The 13,935-nt window shown below is 36.2% G+C and overlaps 1 protein-coding gene across 2 annotated transcripts in view; it reads left to right on the top strand.

The window, feature by feature from the left end:
* LOC149785336 (membrane-associated tyrosine- and threonine-specific cdc2-inhibitory kinase-like) overlaps window positions 1-11,935 on the top strand; it is a 36,004-nt gene extending 24,069 nt beyond the window's left edge. For both annotated transcript variants that reach the window (XM_089979232.1, XM_089979233.1), the window contains exons 13-15: window positions 1,685-1,799; window positions 3,851-4,115; window positions 8,020-11,935. In XM_089979232.1, coding sequence (XP_089835358.1) covers window positions 1,685-1,799; window positions 3,851-4,115; window positions 8,020-8,052 — 413 coding nt within the window. In that variant the 3' untranslated portion in view covers window positions 8,053-11,935. The remainder of the gene's footprint in view (window positions 1-1,684; window positions 1,800-3,850; window positions 4,116-8,019) is intronic.
* Window positions 11,936-13,935: the final 2,000 nt, after the last annotated feature.

Genomic DNA, 13,935 nt, shown 5'->3' with positions numbered 1-13,935 from the left:
GGTTCGGTCCCATTCCACAACGACCCTTGTAATGTATTCGCTACATATATTAGTTAGCCCACGACTTGTAAAGAGTATTCTGATTGGTCAAAAGTTTAAATTCATCCAGTGAATCTTCGTTTAAATGAAACTGATGGCAGTGGAAAGAAGTGTGCTTACAAAAAATGGTGTCCCGAGTTGTTGAGAGAGACCATGACACGAGAAGTTTAGATAACGGTTTAAAAAATGTATGGAAATGGGAATGGCTGGAGTGAAAAGTCGACGGAAAATTAGTTGGTCAGTTTATGACAAAACTGAATGCTAGAGAACTGGCATTTTGTGACCTCTGCAATAAAGATATAAATTATGGAAGTCGTGGTTGGAAGAGTCGGGAATAGATGTAGCCCTCTGACAGAATATGGGCATTTTGTGACATCTGCAATAAAGATATAAATTATGGAAGTTGTGGTTGGAAGAGTCTGGAACAGATGTAGTCCTCTGTCAGAATATGTGCAATGGAGCTTGAAAGGAAAAAGGCTGTCTTTGAGAAGGAAAAGAAACGATTGCACATTGAGCCAACAAAATCATTGTTGACAAAAAAGGAAGGCTAAAGAAATCTTTGATAAAGCCGCAAAAAGAGCTAGACTGGCATATCAACAGGTTTTGTCCAGCAGACAAAAAGACAAGTGAATATATGGGATTATTTGTATATAGGTGATGTACTTGGGTGTTTATTTTACAGATTTGTTATGAAAAGAGAGAAGTGTAATATGTTGGCAGCAGAAAATGTCTAATTATTGACTTAATTACGATGTGAACACCGACAAGCACATGAAATAACTTAAGCACCAATAGTATTGGAGAACATATTCATGTGACAATAAATATTGTGAAATTATTCAAGTTGAAAATATTTGGTAAGTTTGTTAGTTTTTCAAATGATTATTTTGTTATATATTATGATCATAAGTTGCACCAGGAGCAGCTTTTCATGAGTGTAAAATGGACCCCCTGATCAGGGGCGCTGCCCCTCGAAACCCTGTTGGGGAAGGACCCCCAACCCCTTTCAGATTTTCAGCTTTTGTTATGGAAGACAAAAATCATGTCAGTTAAATGCTAGTTTTGCACCTCTGCTGTAGCTGTAATTCATCATTGTTGTTCATTGTTGTTTGCTGCTATTGAGAGATTCTCCAGCTGCCAACTGAAATCTTTCTGATCAAAATATTCACCATCTGTAGCAATCAGTTGCTATGGGCATTTTAGGCAATTGCTAGTGTAAATAAAGTAAGCAGCCAGTTACAAAACAAGTGAATCATTAATATGATAAAGTGACTGATTGTCAAAAACTAATGTACCTAAACTTTGTTGTCTTGCCCATGAAGAGCAAAACAGAAGTGTTGATCTTTGGTGGCATCATCATCATCATTTTATTGTTTTTGTCATCATCATCATCATCCAAATTAAAGACCTCTGTTGAAGTTTTTGAAAATCATGTTTGTTCTGCATCTATTGTGTATTCGGCTGATGCTTTGGTGCAAGTATGCCCAAAGTTTATACTTTGATATACCAGGATTCCATAGGTCTCATCTGCATCATAAAACAGTTGACAGCTAGAAGATGTGTTCCATGGAGCACTTGTAATTTACAGTACATACAGCTTTCATACTTTATTATATATGGTCTTTTTGTGTTTTATTTTACACAGATGATATGTTTGGTGATGACCTGAGTATCAACAACAACTCTATAGCAGTCCCACTTGATAGTTCATTCTCTTCCTCAGGAGAAAGCAGTTTTCAAGGCGTGGGAGATTCCTTCTGGTATGATGTCCAAAAGATGATTTGCATATATTGTTTTCTTTCCATCATATTTCAATGTAATGGAAAATTATGACCAGATGATGAAATCTTTGGATAATTACTATGGAACGATAAAGGTCGTTCTCTTGTGTCAATAAACATTTATGGTGCAATCTAGGTAGTGAAGCTTTAGGAATTATGGGATAAATTTGAATGGAAAGGAACATAATTTCATAAAAAGAAATTACTTTATTTGTAGAAGAAGAAATAAACCCATTAAAATATAAGAAATGTATTGAAATTATTAGAAATTTTTAGTCTTCTGTAAATTGTGCCAGCCTTTATATCAAAATTAATACTTCTGATGAAAGTTGCATGACAGAAAAAAATCCATTTAGCAACATATACTATGGTTACTCCATAAAGAAAATTATAGATCTTAAATTTGCAGTTGATAAGTTACATCAAGCAGATAGTATGATGTATAATTTCCTATACTTTATAATTATTCTTTTTATACGGCATGTATTTTGCAGAATGTTGGAAAAAAAACAGCAACCTATGAATTTCATCATGTTGTTTGTCTAGACGTAATTTGATCACAGATATCTAGAATTATTTTAATTTTTGCAAATTTAAGATCCAATAACTAGACAAGCCCTTCAAAAATAATACCGTATTGCACCACTCTTCTCTGTCATCTTATTAAATAATGACAAAGAAAAGTGCATATGACAGTTTTAGTAATTTGAATAACGATCATTTGACAGAAAATTGTGAAGTAAACAAAAGCATACAAGCCTTTCAAAATAATTTGCTATATACATGTAAGGCCTGCCATAAGTTGAACACACTAGCATTCTATTTAGGAAAACTGGTATGATGACAATGTGTGTATTTTGCTGCAAAGATTTAACTAGCAGCATTCACTTTTCTTTGTGTATTTTATTGGAAGAGTTCATGATAAAAACCTGTGCAAATTTGGTGAATGTTGAAATATTCAACTGTTATCAGTAATGGACTTCTTTCTCCATTGCTTTTCTATGAATGACATGTAAATGTTCAGCTAAGAGTAGCACAAGAAAATGAACACTAACCCGTACATTTTAGGTGATTTTCAATCATTTAGATCAGTAGCTATATATGAGAATAATCGTTTTAAGTGAATACAGTTCTCCCTCACTATGATGCTGTTTATGGCAACCAGAAAAATTTGTCAACCTTGCTAGTAAAGCCCTTATCCTGCAAATGACTAGCATTATTGCGGTTAAATTGTGTAATGGGATCCATGACTTTACCTGCCACCAGTCTTGATTTATCCTGGAATGTCCTGGATTTGCATGGCAAAAAAATGTATGCCTCAAAAACTTTTTTTGCATATTGAGTGAAATTGTTTTTTTATTTTTCCAGTCATATCTGGTTGTAAGATATTCATCATTTCCATGACCAACAGCCACCATTGTGAAGTTGCTTTGAAAAGATTTTTGTGCCCTGTGTTCAGTTTATTATAATGGATACATTTTTTAATAGAAATTATAATCTGGATAATGAAAATTCACTTTAGAAAAAGTGTAAATGTAAAGCCTACTGTAGAAAGGAACATGCTGAAAAATTTCCATTCATTCAGTCCAGTTTGAAAGACGATACTTAGTGTCATTCTCCAACCCAAAACTGCCCCATGGAACCCTGTCACTGATTCAGTTTTCACTTAGTTGGGAGGTCTGCATCACCATATTTGCCTGATGTGCTTTGTCATGCAGGAGTACTGTACTCTTTACATTTCACAAGTACTAATCCTTAACAAGTTTTAACAGATATCTATTCTTTTTTAATCCGATAAGGCTGTTGTTGGAGAGAGAGAAGGATGTTCCCGTTTGTTACTGGATCTTTTGGATTTGTGTCCTAAAATTTAGGAAAATAGCAAAGTTTGCAACAATTAAAGCTATGGCAAAGAATTTTAGACCTAAACTGGCATTTTGGACTGACAGTATCAGTATTTCACCTTGAAATCTTACTTCCACTTGCAGATGTAATTACTATGTCAATTGTAAACCACACCTGTTTACTTGCAGCAAACCTCCACCAAGACGTGCCTTTACCACCCCATCCATTCGACATCGTCATTATGAAGAGATTCCATCCCCTATGAGTTCCTCACCAGTGCTGCCATCTAGTGGAAGTGGAAGCTTCGGCATGCAGAGGAATTCAAGTCCCAATGTCAGTATCAGTAGCTTTGAAGATGAACGGTCTTTGACTCCAACCTTCAACATCAGTGGTCATCTAGACTTTGATGAAATGAGTACAAAACCTTCCATTGAACCGAAGAATCTCATGGATGTAAGTACACTCAGTGGTAACTACATATTTTTTTGTAACCCTGTCATCTGCTCGTATAGTGGATGAAGCTTTGCCTTAATTCCTTCTCTTCACATCATTCATTCCTTAAGTCTGTATAAAAGTACAAGTGTACATATTATGACCTCTACTTGAAAACTACAAAGCTTGAAAATGTTGGTTTATCCTTCAAATGACCTTGAATTTCTTTATAGAATTTTCACCAGAGACTGAGAATGTATCTTATGGGATACAAAACATTTAAATGAATAAAATGCATCACTTTTTTAGGACACAGTTATTACTTCAATTAAGTTTGGATTTCAGCCAGGTTTGTTGTGTCATTTGATTTGCAATAATCATTGATTTTTGTGTACCATGATAAAACAATGTTGCTACTAATTGACAGCTCACATATGACTTTGAAACAGCAGACCGACTCTTTGGTTGTCCAGCTTGTGTAAATTAGGTTTGGAAACAGCTGCCCAGGCTTCAAAAAGATACTTGGATTAGCTTGTTGCTCAGCTTTGGAGATCAAAAGACGGATGACTAAAGTAACCAAAGATTCGCTTGATTTTATAGCCAAGTTTTAAATATTGAATGACCCTTGCAATAAGGAAAAGGTATGCATCATACATATTTCTTCATAGATGAACTCTTTACATCAGAGATGACTTCAGTTCACAGGCAAATAGATGTAGATATTACACTAGACCTGTTGCACTGGTACAGAAAATAATTTCCATTATTGCTGATTCAAAATGACCACTTTTCAGTCGATCCAGCAAACCAATCAATTTGGTCCTCTTTTCTAATGATAAAAACTACCTTGCTTTTGAATTTGACATTTTGACACATTGGAGTTGGTTGACAGTGCTAGTGCAAGTAAGGTAAGAAGTGACTGCACATCGATTCACATGATGTTCCTTCAAGTAAAGTGTCCTCACGAAGCAGAAGTTTAGTTTTTCATAGAGCAGCCACTCTCGATATTCTGCAGTGTCCACTTAAGGCAGGGAGAAACCACAGATTGGCTAGATGACTGCAGAAAGCAGTGACTGTTATAGATGAAATGGGGGGGGTGGTGCAAATTAGAATGGCTATTTTGATCAGATGGCTGCTATGTGAATGGTGATGATTAGGACAGGTTTGTCCATACCTTGAAATTGGTGGTAAATTCCAGTCAGATGCTTCTAAAATTAAACTGTACTCCAATAATTACAAAGAAGTTTCTGCATTAACTGTCATATATTTAAATTCTAAACTGGTTTTAAAGATTAAGACATGCGTTGAAGAACAATAACACTGTTTTATCCTGTGATTCAAGTCGGAATTTCGTTATGAATTGTGTTATTTTTATAGTTTCTTGCAATGACTGGATGGAATGAATTTCATTAAGCTTGGTTGTTGGGGGTGTCACTAGTCCTAAAGATTTGCTAAAAGCAAAATTCCACAAGTCTTTTAACATTTTACTTGCCACAGGCAACAGGACTAACATAAATGTCCAAATCAGAAGTTTGTATTCTGCATCATTTAGTGGTGTCCTAATTCTTGATTGTTGGACCCACCAACTTTCCGCACAATTACTCACATGAAATTCAGATTTCAGAGGCAGCTTGTTATTAGTGAGACCCCAGCTGAGTTTGATTTTCAGCTTCCTACATCATCATTTAGCTTCTGATTCACAGACCCACCAACTTAAATTTCTGCAAAACTTCTTTTTTTATGATAGATTTCAAATAAATTTTGGTTGCCAGCTTGATAATGTAAAACGAACTTATGATCAAATTAAATCGGTGTTCTCTATGGTATTTACAAATGTAAGTTCAGGCTGTGTGTGTGTTGATGAAGCAGCAAACTAGTGATTATTACCTTTTTTATTCTGTTTTATGTCATGGTACCTCCATGTCCATAAGCTAAATCACAATTACACAATTTGCAAAGTGCAAAGTTTTCTTTTACTAGATGGTTTCACAGATCTAAATGTCATGCCATAATTGATCCTCCAGTTATTGGATGCCTTCCTGGTTTAGGCAGCTAAGGACTCCATGTTTGGACTTGGGTTATCCCAAATCAGGTGTATCGACTACGTCTTGGGCTCATGTCCAGATCTAAGCCTTGGAGCGTTAGGCCAGCACCGTTGTAACAATAGCCTCTAATGCTGATTGCCTTTAGGCTTCACACTTTGCAAGGAGGAATTATTGTCTCCAGATGGAGGCCATGAATAAGATCAACCTATGGCATCCCCTTTGCATATAATTTCTCGAAGGTCCAACCTAAACAGACTGGAAAGCAAGCCTCATTCAAGATACTTCCCACTCATCATTTTTTGACCAAGTGGTTGTGGAGGTAATAGTAGAAAGTCTTCAGGCTGCTCCTTACCTATGAGTGAGGTAATTGCCCTTAGATGCACCCTCTCAAGCTTCATCTTTCCAATGTTAAGGAGGTTGCCTGAGTGGCCATGTTTTCTAAGTTTTGTTTGGGCATCATGGATTGTGCTGTGTCATACTTTGAGGGAGGGTTACTGGCTTTGTTTCTGGGAATATTTTATAGGTCACCATTCCATTTCACCAGTATAAACCCTGGGTTTCTACTCCTTGATCTTTTTGGTACTTTATAAAAGCTAGAATATTTTGACAAAATATCAATCTGTCTGTTTTAAACAAATTTGTGAGGACAAAGGCCTTATTTGGGAATGCCTTAAAGCCCAATGAGTGGGTGGATCCTATAAATTTCAGGGCCACCATCTTCCTGCCTTCATTTCGAAGCTCTCATTCAGCCTCACTTCATTTCCTAGAATATTTATCAGGGTGATGGAAAATAATAGCGGCACACTTGAGGGCCTCCATGGTCCCTTGTTGATGCATGGTGACCTCGGAGTAGTAGCAGCAATCCTTACGATTCTAGAAGACACACTTGCTCCTTGTCTTTATGTGAAAGTCTTAAGCATTCTCCATTGGACAGTCTCAGATGAGATTACTCTCAGTTTGCAATATTCCAGGCAACAGGAATATCCTGGCAGACAGCCTATCATAACTGAGCATTGTGGAACCTACGGAATGGTCCCTGCACCAGTTCATCAAAACAGCACTTGTCTGGTGGCACTAGTGAACTTGTTTGCAGTGAGACTCGCCAAGAAGCAATCTACTTGACCCGTTGGTAGATGAGCCTAAGAGATCATGACAGTTGTCTGTTTCTTACACATCAACCCACAGATTCTCCACCTTCATATTCAGGTCATTTGAAATGATTGATTCAGCAAGTTCAGTTTTCAAGCAATATTGCAGATTGCAATTGCAAAGGCAGAGGTAACTTTTGGGGCTTCTAATTAGGTCATGGAAAATCTTGGGGAAAAATGTTTGTCATAGAAATTGATGAAAAGTCTGCACAGAAATGGAAAATATCCAAAAATTGAAAATCTCCCTTTAATCGTCAGTCAGCAGTGTTAAAGTGGGTGGATGAGATGGGTGTATGGGGAGGAGTAGGCCATCTGTTAAATATTAACATTAATGGAATTAGTGATGGAAAATCCAAAATCTGTCATGGAGAGATCATGGAAAGTCAGGACAAAGTTGCACTAGATTGAGGGCAAATCCACTAGACATAATGAGCATGCACTATTTGTAGAGGACGCTTAATGCCTTGCCACTAGTGGGCATGTCCATCGTCTTAACTGGACAAAACAAATCCTTACATGTCTTTTGTACATAAAAGGACTGTTATGGCAGATATCCATGTTCATCAAATTTAGTTCTTGAAAAATCACATATTGAAATGTGGAATGGTTTGAATTTTCTTTAGTTTTGTCAGTATTTGAAAGATGCTTTGTTAACTTTTCATACTTTGATCATCAGTATATTTAAGAAAATGTAAAATTGCAATGAATTTGAATATATTTTCCATCTTGCAGATGTTTTTGGCAGCCAGTGATGAAGAAGACTGAAACGATATCCGATGAAGCTCTGTTTTATCATCCTATTCACAAGAGCTCTGCGTATTTAACCACAAATGTGTTCTATTCATTTTGAATGATCAGTCAGGGACCAAGGCCTAGTTCAAGGGCTTTGCATAGTAAGACTTCAATTATCTGGATGCAGATAATTGCGATATAACTCTAGTGAACTGGGAGTGTTTTTTATACCCAGTTTCTATCATTATGGCAGTTGCCTTCTCAGTGATTTTCCAGGATTTCCCATGGCAAAGGAATTCCCCTTCTCTTGCCTTTCTGGGAGTTGTCAGTTTTTAAGTTGATGTGGGCAGTTCTTGTATATGAGAACCATATATGTGAATATACCCCATGTACATACTGTGTAACAATGTGATATACAATTTTTAATGAATAGAGATAAAACTTCCAGTATCTTGATTAATGGCACAGCAGCAGAGAGCATGATATGAGAATAGTACTGTGTTGTATGTGTTAGAACTGCATGTAACAGCAGACATTACCACTAAATACTAAATACTGTATTGTGTAAGTACAGTTGGTAAAAATGCTTTAAACAACTAAATAATCAATGGAAGCATCTCGTTGCTCAGTTGCAAAAAGTCACTTAGAAAGTGCTTTTATGGTGATGGATCTAGAGGTCTGGCACATAAAGGACTGGATTAAGCTTTGTTAATAATAGTTAATTATATGGGTCATTTTACACTAACAGCAAATTACTGATCTGAGCAGGGTGGGTGTAGAATTTGAAGAGGATTGGAGGAATTTATCTACTGCAGAGTCTGGATAATTGATATACTACTTCACACATACTCCCAGCATATTACCTTGCATCTTGTAAACAGTACTGTGAATTTGTTGTATTAACGAAAGTGTCCATTTTCATTCAGTTTCCTAAATTCGTTATTTTCAGCATTTTTAAGATTCATGTCTTGTGGCAGGATCCCTATTCTTTCCACACAAGGATCTTGGGGTCTTTAACTTTGTAGTTCATTGTGGCCAACAAATCAACGAAACTTCGTACTCCACAGCAGAACTATACTGCCATCTTTTTTATTTTTGTTTTTCAAGGTGTATGAGGCATTTTATTCCATTTACATTGAACTGCTGAACCAATTTCTGGCCTTAAACTTTGGAAACCAGCTTAAGTTTAAATGCTTTTAAAGAAGGCAGGTAATATTGAAGCCATAAACATAGAACCAGGAATAAAAGTTCAGACACATAAAAAAAGGTACACGTCAGCAGAAAGATGTTGCTATTCATTATGTTAACTGCAAATGGCACTTACCAAGTATTTTTTTGTATATTTTTAGAGATGTCTTTGTAATCAAACTGCTATCGTTAGGCAGTGTGATGGTGCTAAATATAATGTAAAGTTGTTTTGTCTCATTTAACGATACCGATGTCTTATAGGTACTTGGAACTTTTACTTTTTGAACAGGTCATTTGTATACAAACAGTGAATTTGAGGAGGAAAAAACCACAATTATTCGTCTTAATTTTTAATGTGTCTCAGAAGATCTCTGAAATTTTGTGTTCATTATTACAATTATTGATGTTTCTGCATAATCATCTTTTAGATTTTCAAGTTAGACAAACTTTGCTTATGCTTTTGTGCATGCAAGAAAGGAATGCTTTTGGAGAAAATTCAGTTGTTCATTACTTGCACTTTATCTATCAAACTGTTGTGGGAGAGCTGTAAACTCTCAGTATCACATTGAATCCATTCCAAAAAAAAAAAAACTGCAAAAAGCGCTTACAAGTGAATTGCTTTTTTTGTCGAACAATTTTTTAATGTCTGTTTATGTTAATCGTACATTAATTCATTATATAACTCATGAGATTCCAATAGATGCCTCTTATTTTTAAAAACAGTGAGCTTCTGCATCTGTTGTTTTGTGTTCTGTGGTACATCAATTAACAATTGCTATTTTAAACTTCTTTGGAAGAAGAAACTCAATGTTCCCATGTTGATGAAAATTGACAGCATCCCAGCATGGCAGGCTTTCAGATTTGTACACATGGTACAAGTTAACCATTGAATATGACTGTTACTAAAAGTGAAAAATCATAATGAACTGTTAAACAGAATTTGACCAAAAGCATCCTTGTAAAAAGTTTATATTTTTTTATAAATGATGCAGATGCTCTGTTGTTATAGCAGTGACATTTTTAACTATTTTTCAGAACTGTTGAAAAGAATTTGGGAAGAATTGCTAAAAGGCATTGAGACAAGAACTCTCAAGTTTGCACAAATAATGCAGATTTGCCATCAAATATGGCTGCAGTTAAACAAAAATTGCTGAGCCAACACCTACTCAAAAAACTGCTTCACAAAAATTAACAGCATTCATGCATGAAGGACTTACAAATTTATGTGAAAGATAACCAATCCCTCTTCAAATATGGCTGCTGTTGCACACAAAAAGAATTCCGTCGACTGCTCAAATACTGCTGAACAGAATTACAAGCAAATTTGACAGAGCATTCTGGTATGAAGGGATTTCACAATTGTGCTAATCCACCATCAATTATGGCTGCCATCCCAAAAATAAAACTAGCTTGAAATGCTTTTTTAAAAACCACTAAACAGAATTTGACCAAATGTGACAAGAGGCATCCTTGTAGTATGCATTTAAAATTAGAAATGATGCCAATCTGCCACAAAATACAGCAGCCATTACTAAAAGAGAAAAACCTTGAAATGACTTCACAAACACTGCTCGACAGAATTTTAAAAAATTTGATATAAAGCATCCTTGCATGAAGTGTTTTAAAGTTTATATTGCTTAACTGCCATCAGTTATGGCTGCCATTGCTTAAAATGGGGAAAAGGAATGGGTAAGGGTGTTATGGCACCCTTTCAGTGACCTTGTGAAATGTTCAACAGAATTTATTGTGTTTGACAGCATCCATGCTTCAACAGGCTTTTAATTTTGTACAAATAATGCTGACCTGTCAGAAAATACAGCTATCATTACTAAAATTGGATATTTAAACAACTTCTCAAAAACCATTCAGCATAATTTGACCAACTTTGACAAAGCATAAAGGCCTTTTAGTATTTTAAAAATGATTCAGCTGTCCTTTCAAAACATGGGTCAAGATGTAGAATGTAGAGAAACCTTGCAACAATTGTTTTCGTAACAGATGTACTGACTAGCATAAGAAGACATTTCTGCATCCAGCTGACTCGTGGTTCTAAGGCATTTGTATACCAGGTGAAGAATCCTCTTGTTAAGTGGTTTCAGACCATTGTAACAATGTACGATTCTTTTGTTGTGTAGAATGTAACTGTCCATAAAACAGCAATTTTAGGCATGTTAGTAGAACATGTACAGTCAACTTTGCTGCATGAACATTTAAGACAATAAATTCACCATTTGGGCTTGACTCTACAAGTAGACAGAGTTTTGCACTTATAAGACCAATGGAGCTAATATCTCATTCATTGATGTTCCATGCCAGGAATGTTTCTCCATGATGAGGCATTTTTTGTGTGTACTCTGCCACAAGTCTTTGTGAAAAGTTGTTGACTTTTATAGAAAGGAAGGATTTAGCTATGCTTATGTAATTTTTCAAGGAAGACTATTACAAGAATACTACACAAGTGTATCTTTGTTACACCTTTTTTAAAGTGTTCATAAATCTTCCCATGTAAAAGTGGGTTGTATTCATAACCATTGGATATATACATATATATAGATATATAGATGTTCTTATTGTTGATTGAGTTTTGTATAATTGATTATGCTGTTTAAACAACCAGTATGGTTTTATGTTTAGGAGCAAGAAGTAAACGAAACTTTGTATATGAAAAATGTGAAATACTATTGTGTTGGCACTTTTCTTAAAGAGAGAAATAAACACATCCATAATATTGTGTGGCTTTATCTTTATCTCTCCAATTTATCTTTCTATAGAAGTAATATTTTGACAGGAATGGTAATGTTTTGACGTGTATCAATACAGAATGTGCACTTAAAAATATACTTGTAACAGAACTTGTGCATCAACATTTACAGTTTAATCAAGAGACATAAATTTACAACTATTTAGTGATTATCGTTTTCTGTGCAAGACAAATGTGATTGTCAGTACTTGGGGACATTTGGCAGAAGGTTATGTCATTATTTTCCACCGATTGCAATGGGTCATCTTGATTTTGTTCTATCCATCCTGGCATCCCTATTTGTGTTTTTGTGTCAAGACCATGTAATACCAACAGATGAAATTGTGTGCTAAATGACCCAATTACATTTTCCTGTTATTACAGTAGTGTATAAATTGTTTAATGAATTTTTTAAACGGTGGGGGGGGGCTCATTAGCAAAATTGTGCAAACCCCACTTAATATCTTGTTAGATATTGATGGCAATAAAGCAGTTACGTGCCATCTTGTTGTTGTTGTTGTAGGGTTTAACGCCATTTTTCAGCACACGATAGGCTATACATGGCGGCCAGTATTAATGGTGGAGGAAGAACCCGGGGAAAACCCCAGAAAGAACCACCGACCCACGAGAAGCTACTGGCAAGCTTTCTCACATACCCACATTGGCTGAATCCGAGACTCGAACCCACGCAGACAGGTGAGATGGCAGTGATCCGTAACGGAGAGCGCTTTAGACCACTCGGCCACTCGGGGCCCCACGTGCCATCTTGAGTCCGGCATTTGTTGTGGCATCATCCTTTTGCACACTAACATTTGCTCAACTTTTTCTAACGGTGGAAGATATTTTCATGAAACTTGAACCATATATGTACAGTATATATGGACTAAGTGGTATGTTGCATGCCATAGCCACCACTGTCTAAAGGTTGAGATCACTATCCAAAATTGTAATTTAATAGCAATATGTTACCTGCTATCATTGCATTCATTGCATTGTAATCTTACTTCCTGTAGCTGTTCCCTAGTACAGTTTTTATTAATTGTAGGTCTGTAATAAATGACTTTATCCAGTCTGATACCTAGGTTAACTTTATTTTTGTGAAAATGAACACAATCCATCAGTTGTTTTAAAATTTGCGAAATTTACACTGCTAGGACTGCCCATTTTTCCATATTGTCACGATCCCATACATTGCAAAACTCTGGATCATTGAGAAATAATTATGTACTTGATATATCTCATATTATTGAAGGGTGAGGAGGTCAAGAATCAGCGTGCTACAGAATTGTATGACCACTCTAGTGGTTAGAGCGTCCGCCTCGGATGCTGGAGGTCGTGGGTTTGATTCCTGGCCAAGTCATAGCAAAGACTTACAAAAAATGGTACTGACAGCTGCCTCACTTGGCGCTCAGCATTAAGAGGTTAGTGTTAAGACTGGTCGGCCTGGTGTCAGGATAATGTGACTGGGTGGGACATCATCCTACATGTCTGTGGCATGATGCCCCAGTGCTAGACATCACTATAAACTGCCACACTGCAGACATCATAGCGATGTGACTGAAACATTGTTAAAGCTACGTTAAAAATCCAAATCGCAACACAGCACAACAAAATTGTATCTGTTTTAATGAAAGAAATGTGAAACAATTGTATTGAGGTCACTTCCACTTGTCTTTAAATAATTTTGAAAATGAAAGATCTCCAGTATCGGAGTTTCATCTGCTTCGAATCGATTTGTGTGATTTGATGTAGCACCACTAATTATTGGTAAAGGTGGCAAATTTCCTTATAGAGGTGGATATGGACCGACAGATTTACCCCTGCATCCTGCTCAGGTGATTAAGGATAAAAATGGCTGCAGGTACAAGGAATCTAGTGAACAAGGTGGTAAAACCCATATAAGTTGGGATGAAAGGTTGGCAATAAGTGGGGAGAGAACAGGTTTGTTCCTGACCGGGAAAAGCCCTCAAATCTGGCAAATATTTATT

This window comes from Sinohyriopsis cumingii, chromosome 13, assembly GCF_028554795.1.
Source record: "Sinohyriopsis cumingii isolate HCF-2022 chromosome 13, ASM2855479v2, whole genome shotgun sequence".
In the NCBI taxonomy this organism is placed as follows: Eukaryota; Metazoa; Mollusca; class Bivalvia; order Unionida; family Unionidae; genus Sinohyriopsis; species Sinohyriopsis cumingii.
The sequence above is the reverse complement of the archived record's forward strand: the minus strand, read 5'-3'. Positions and strand labels throughout refer to the sequence as shown.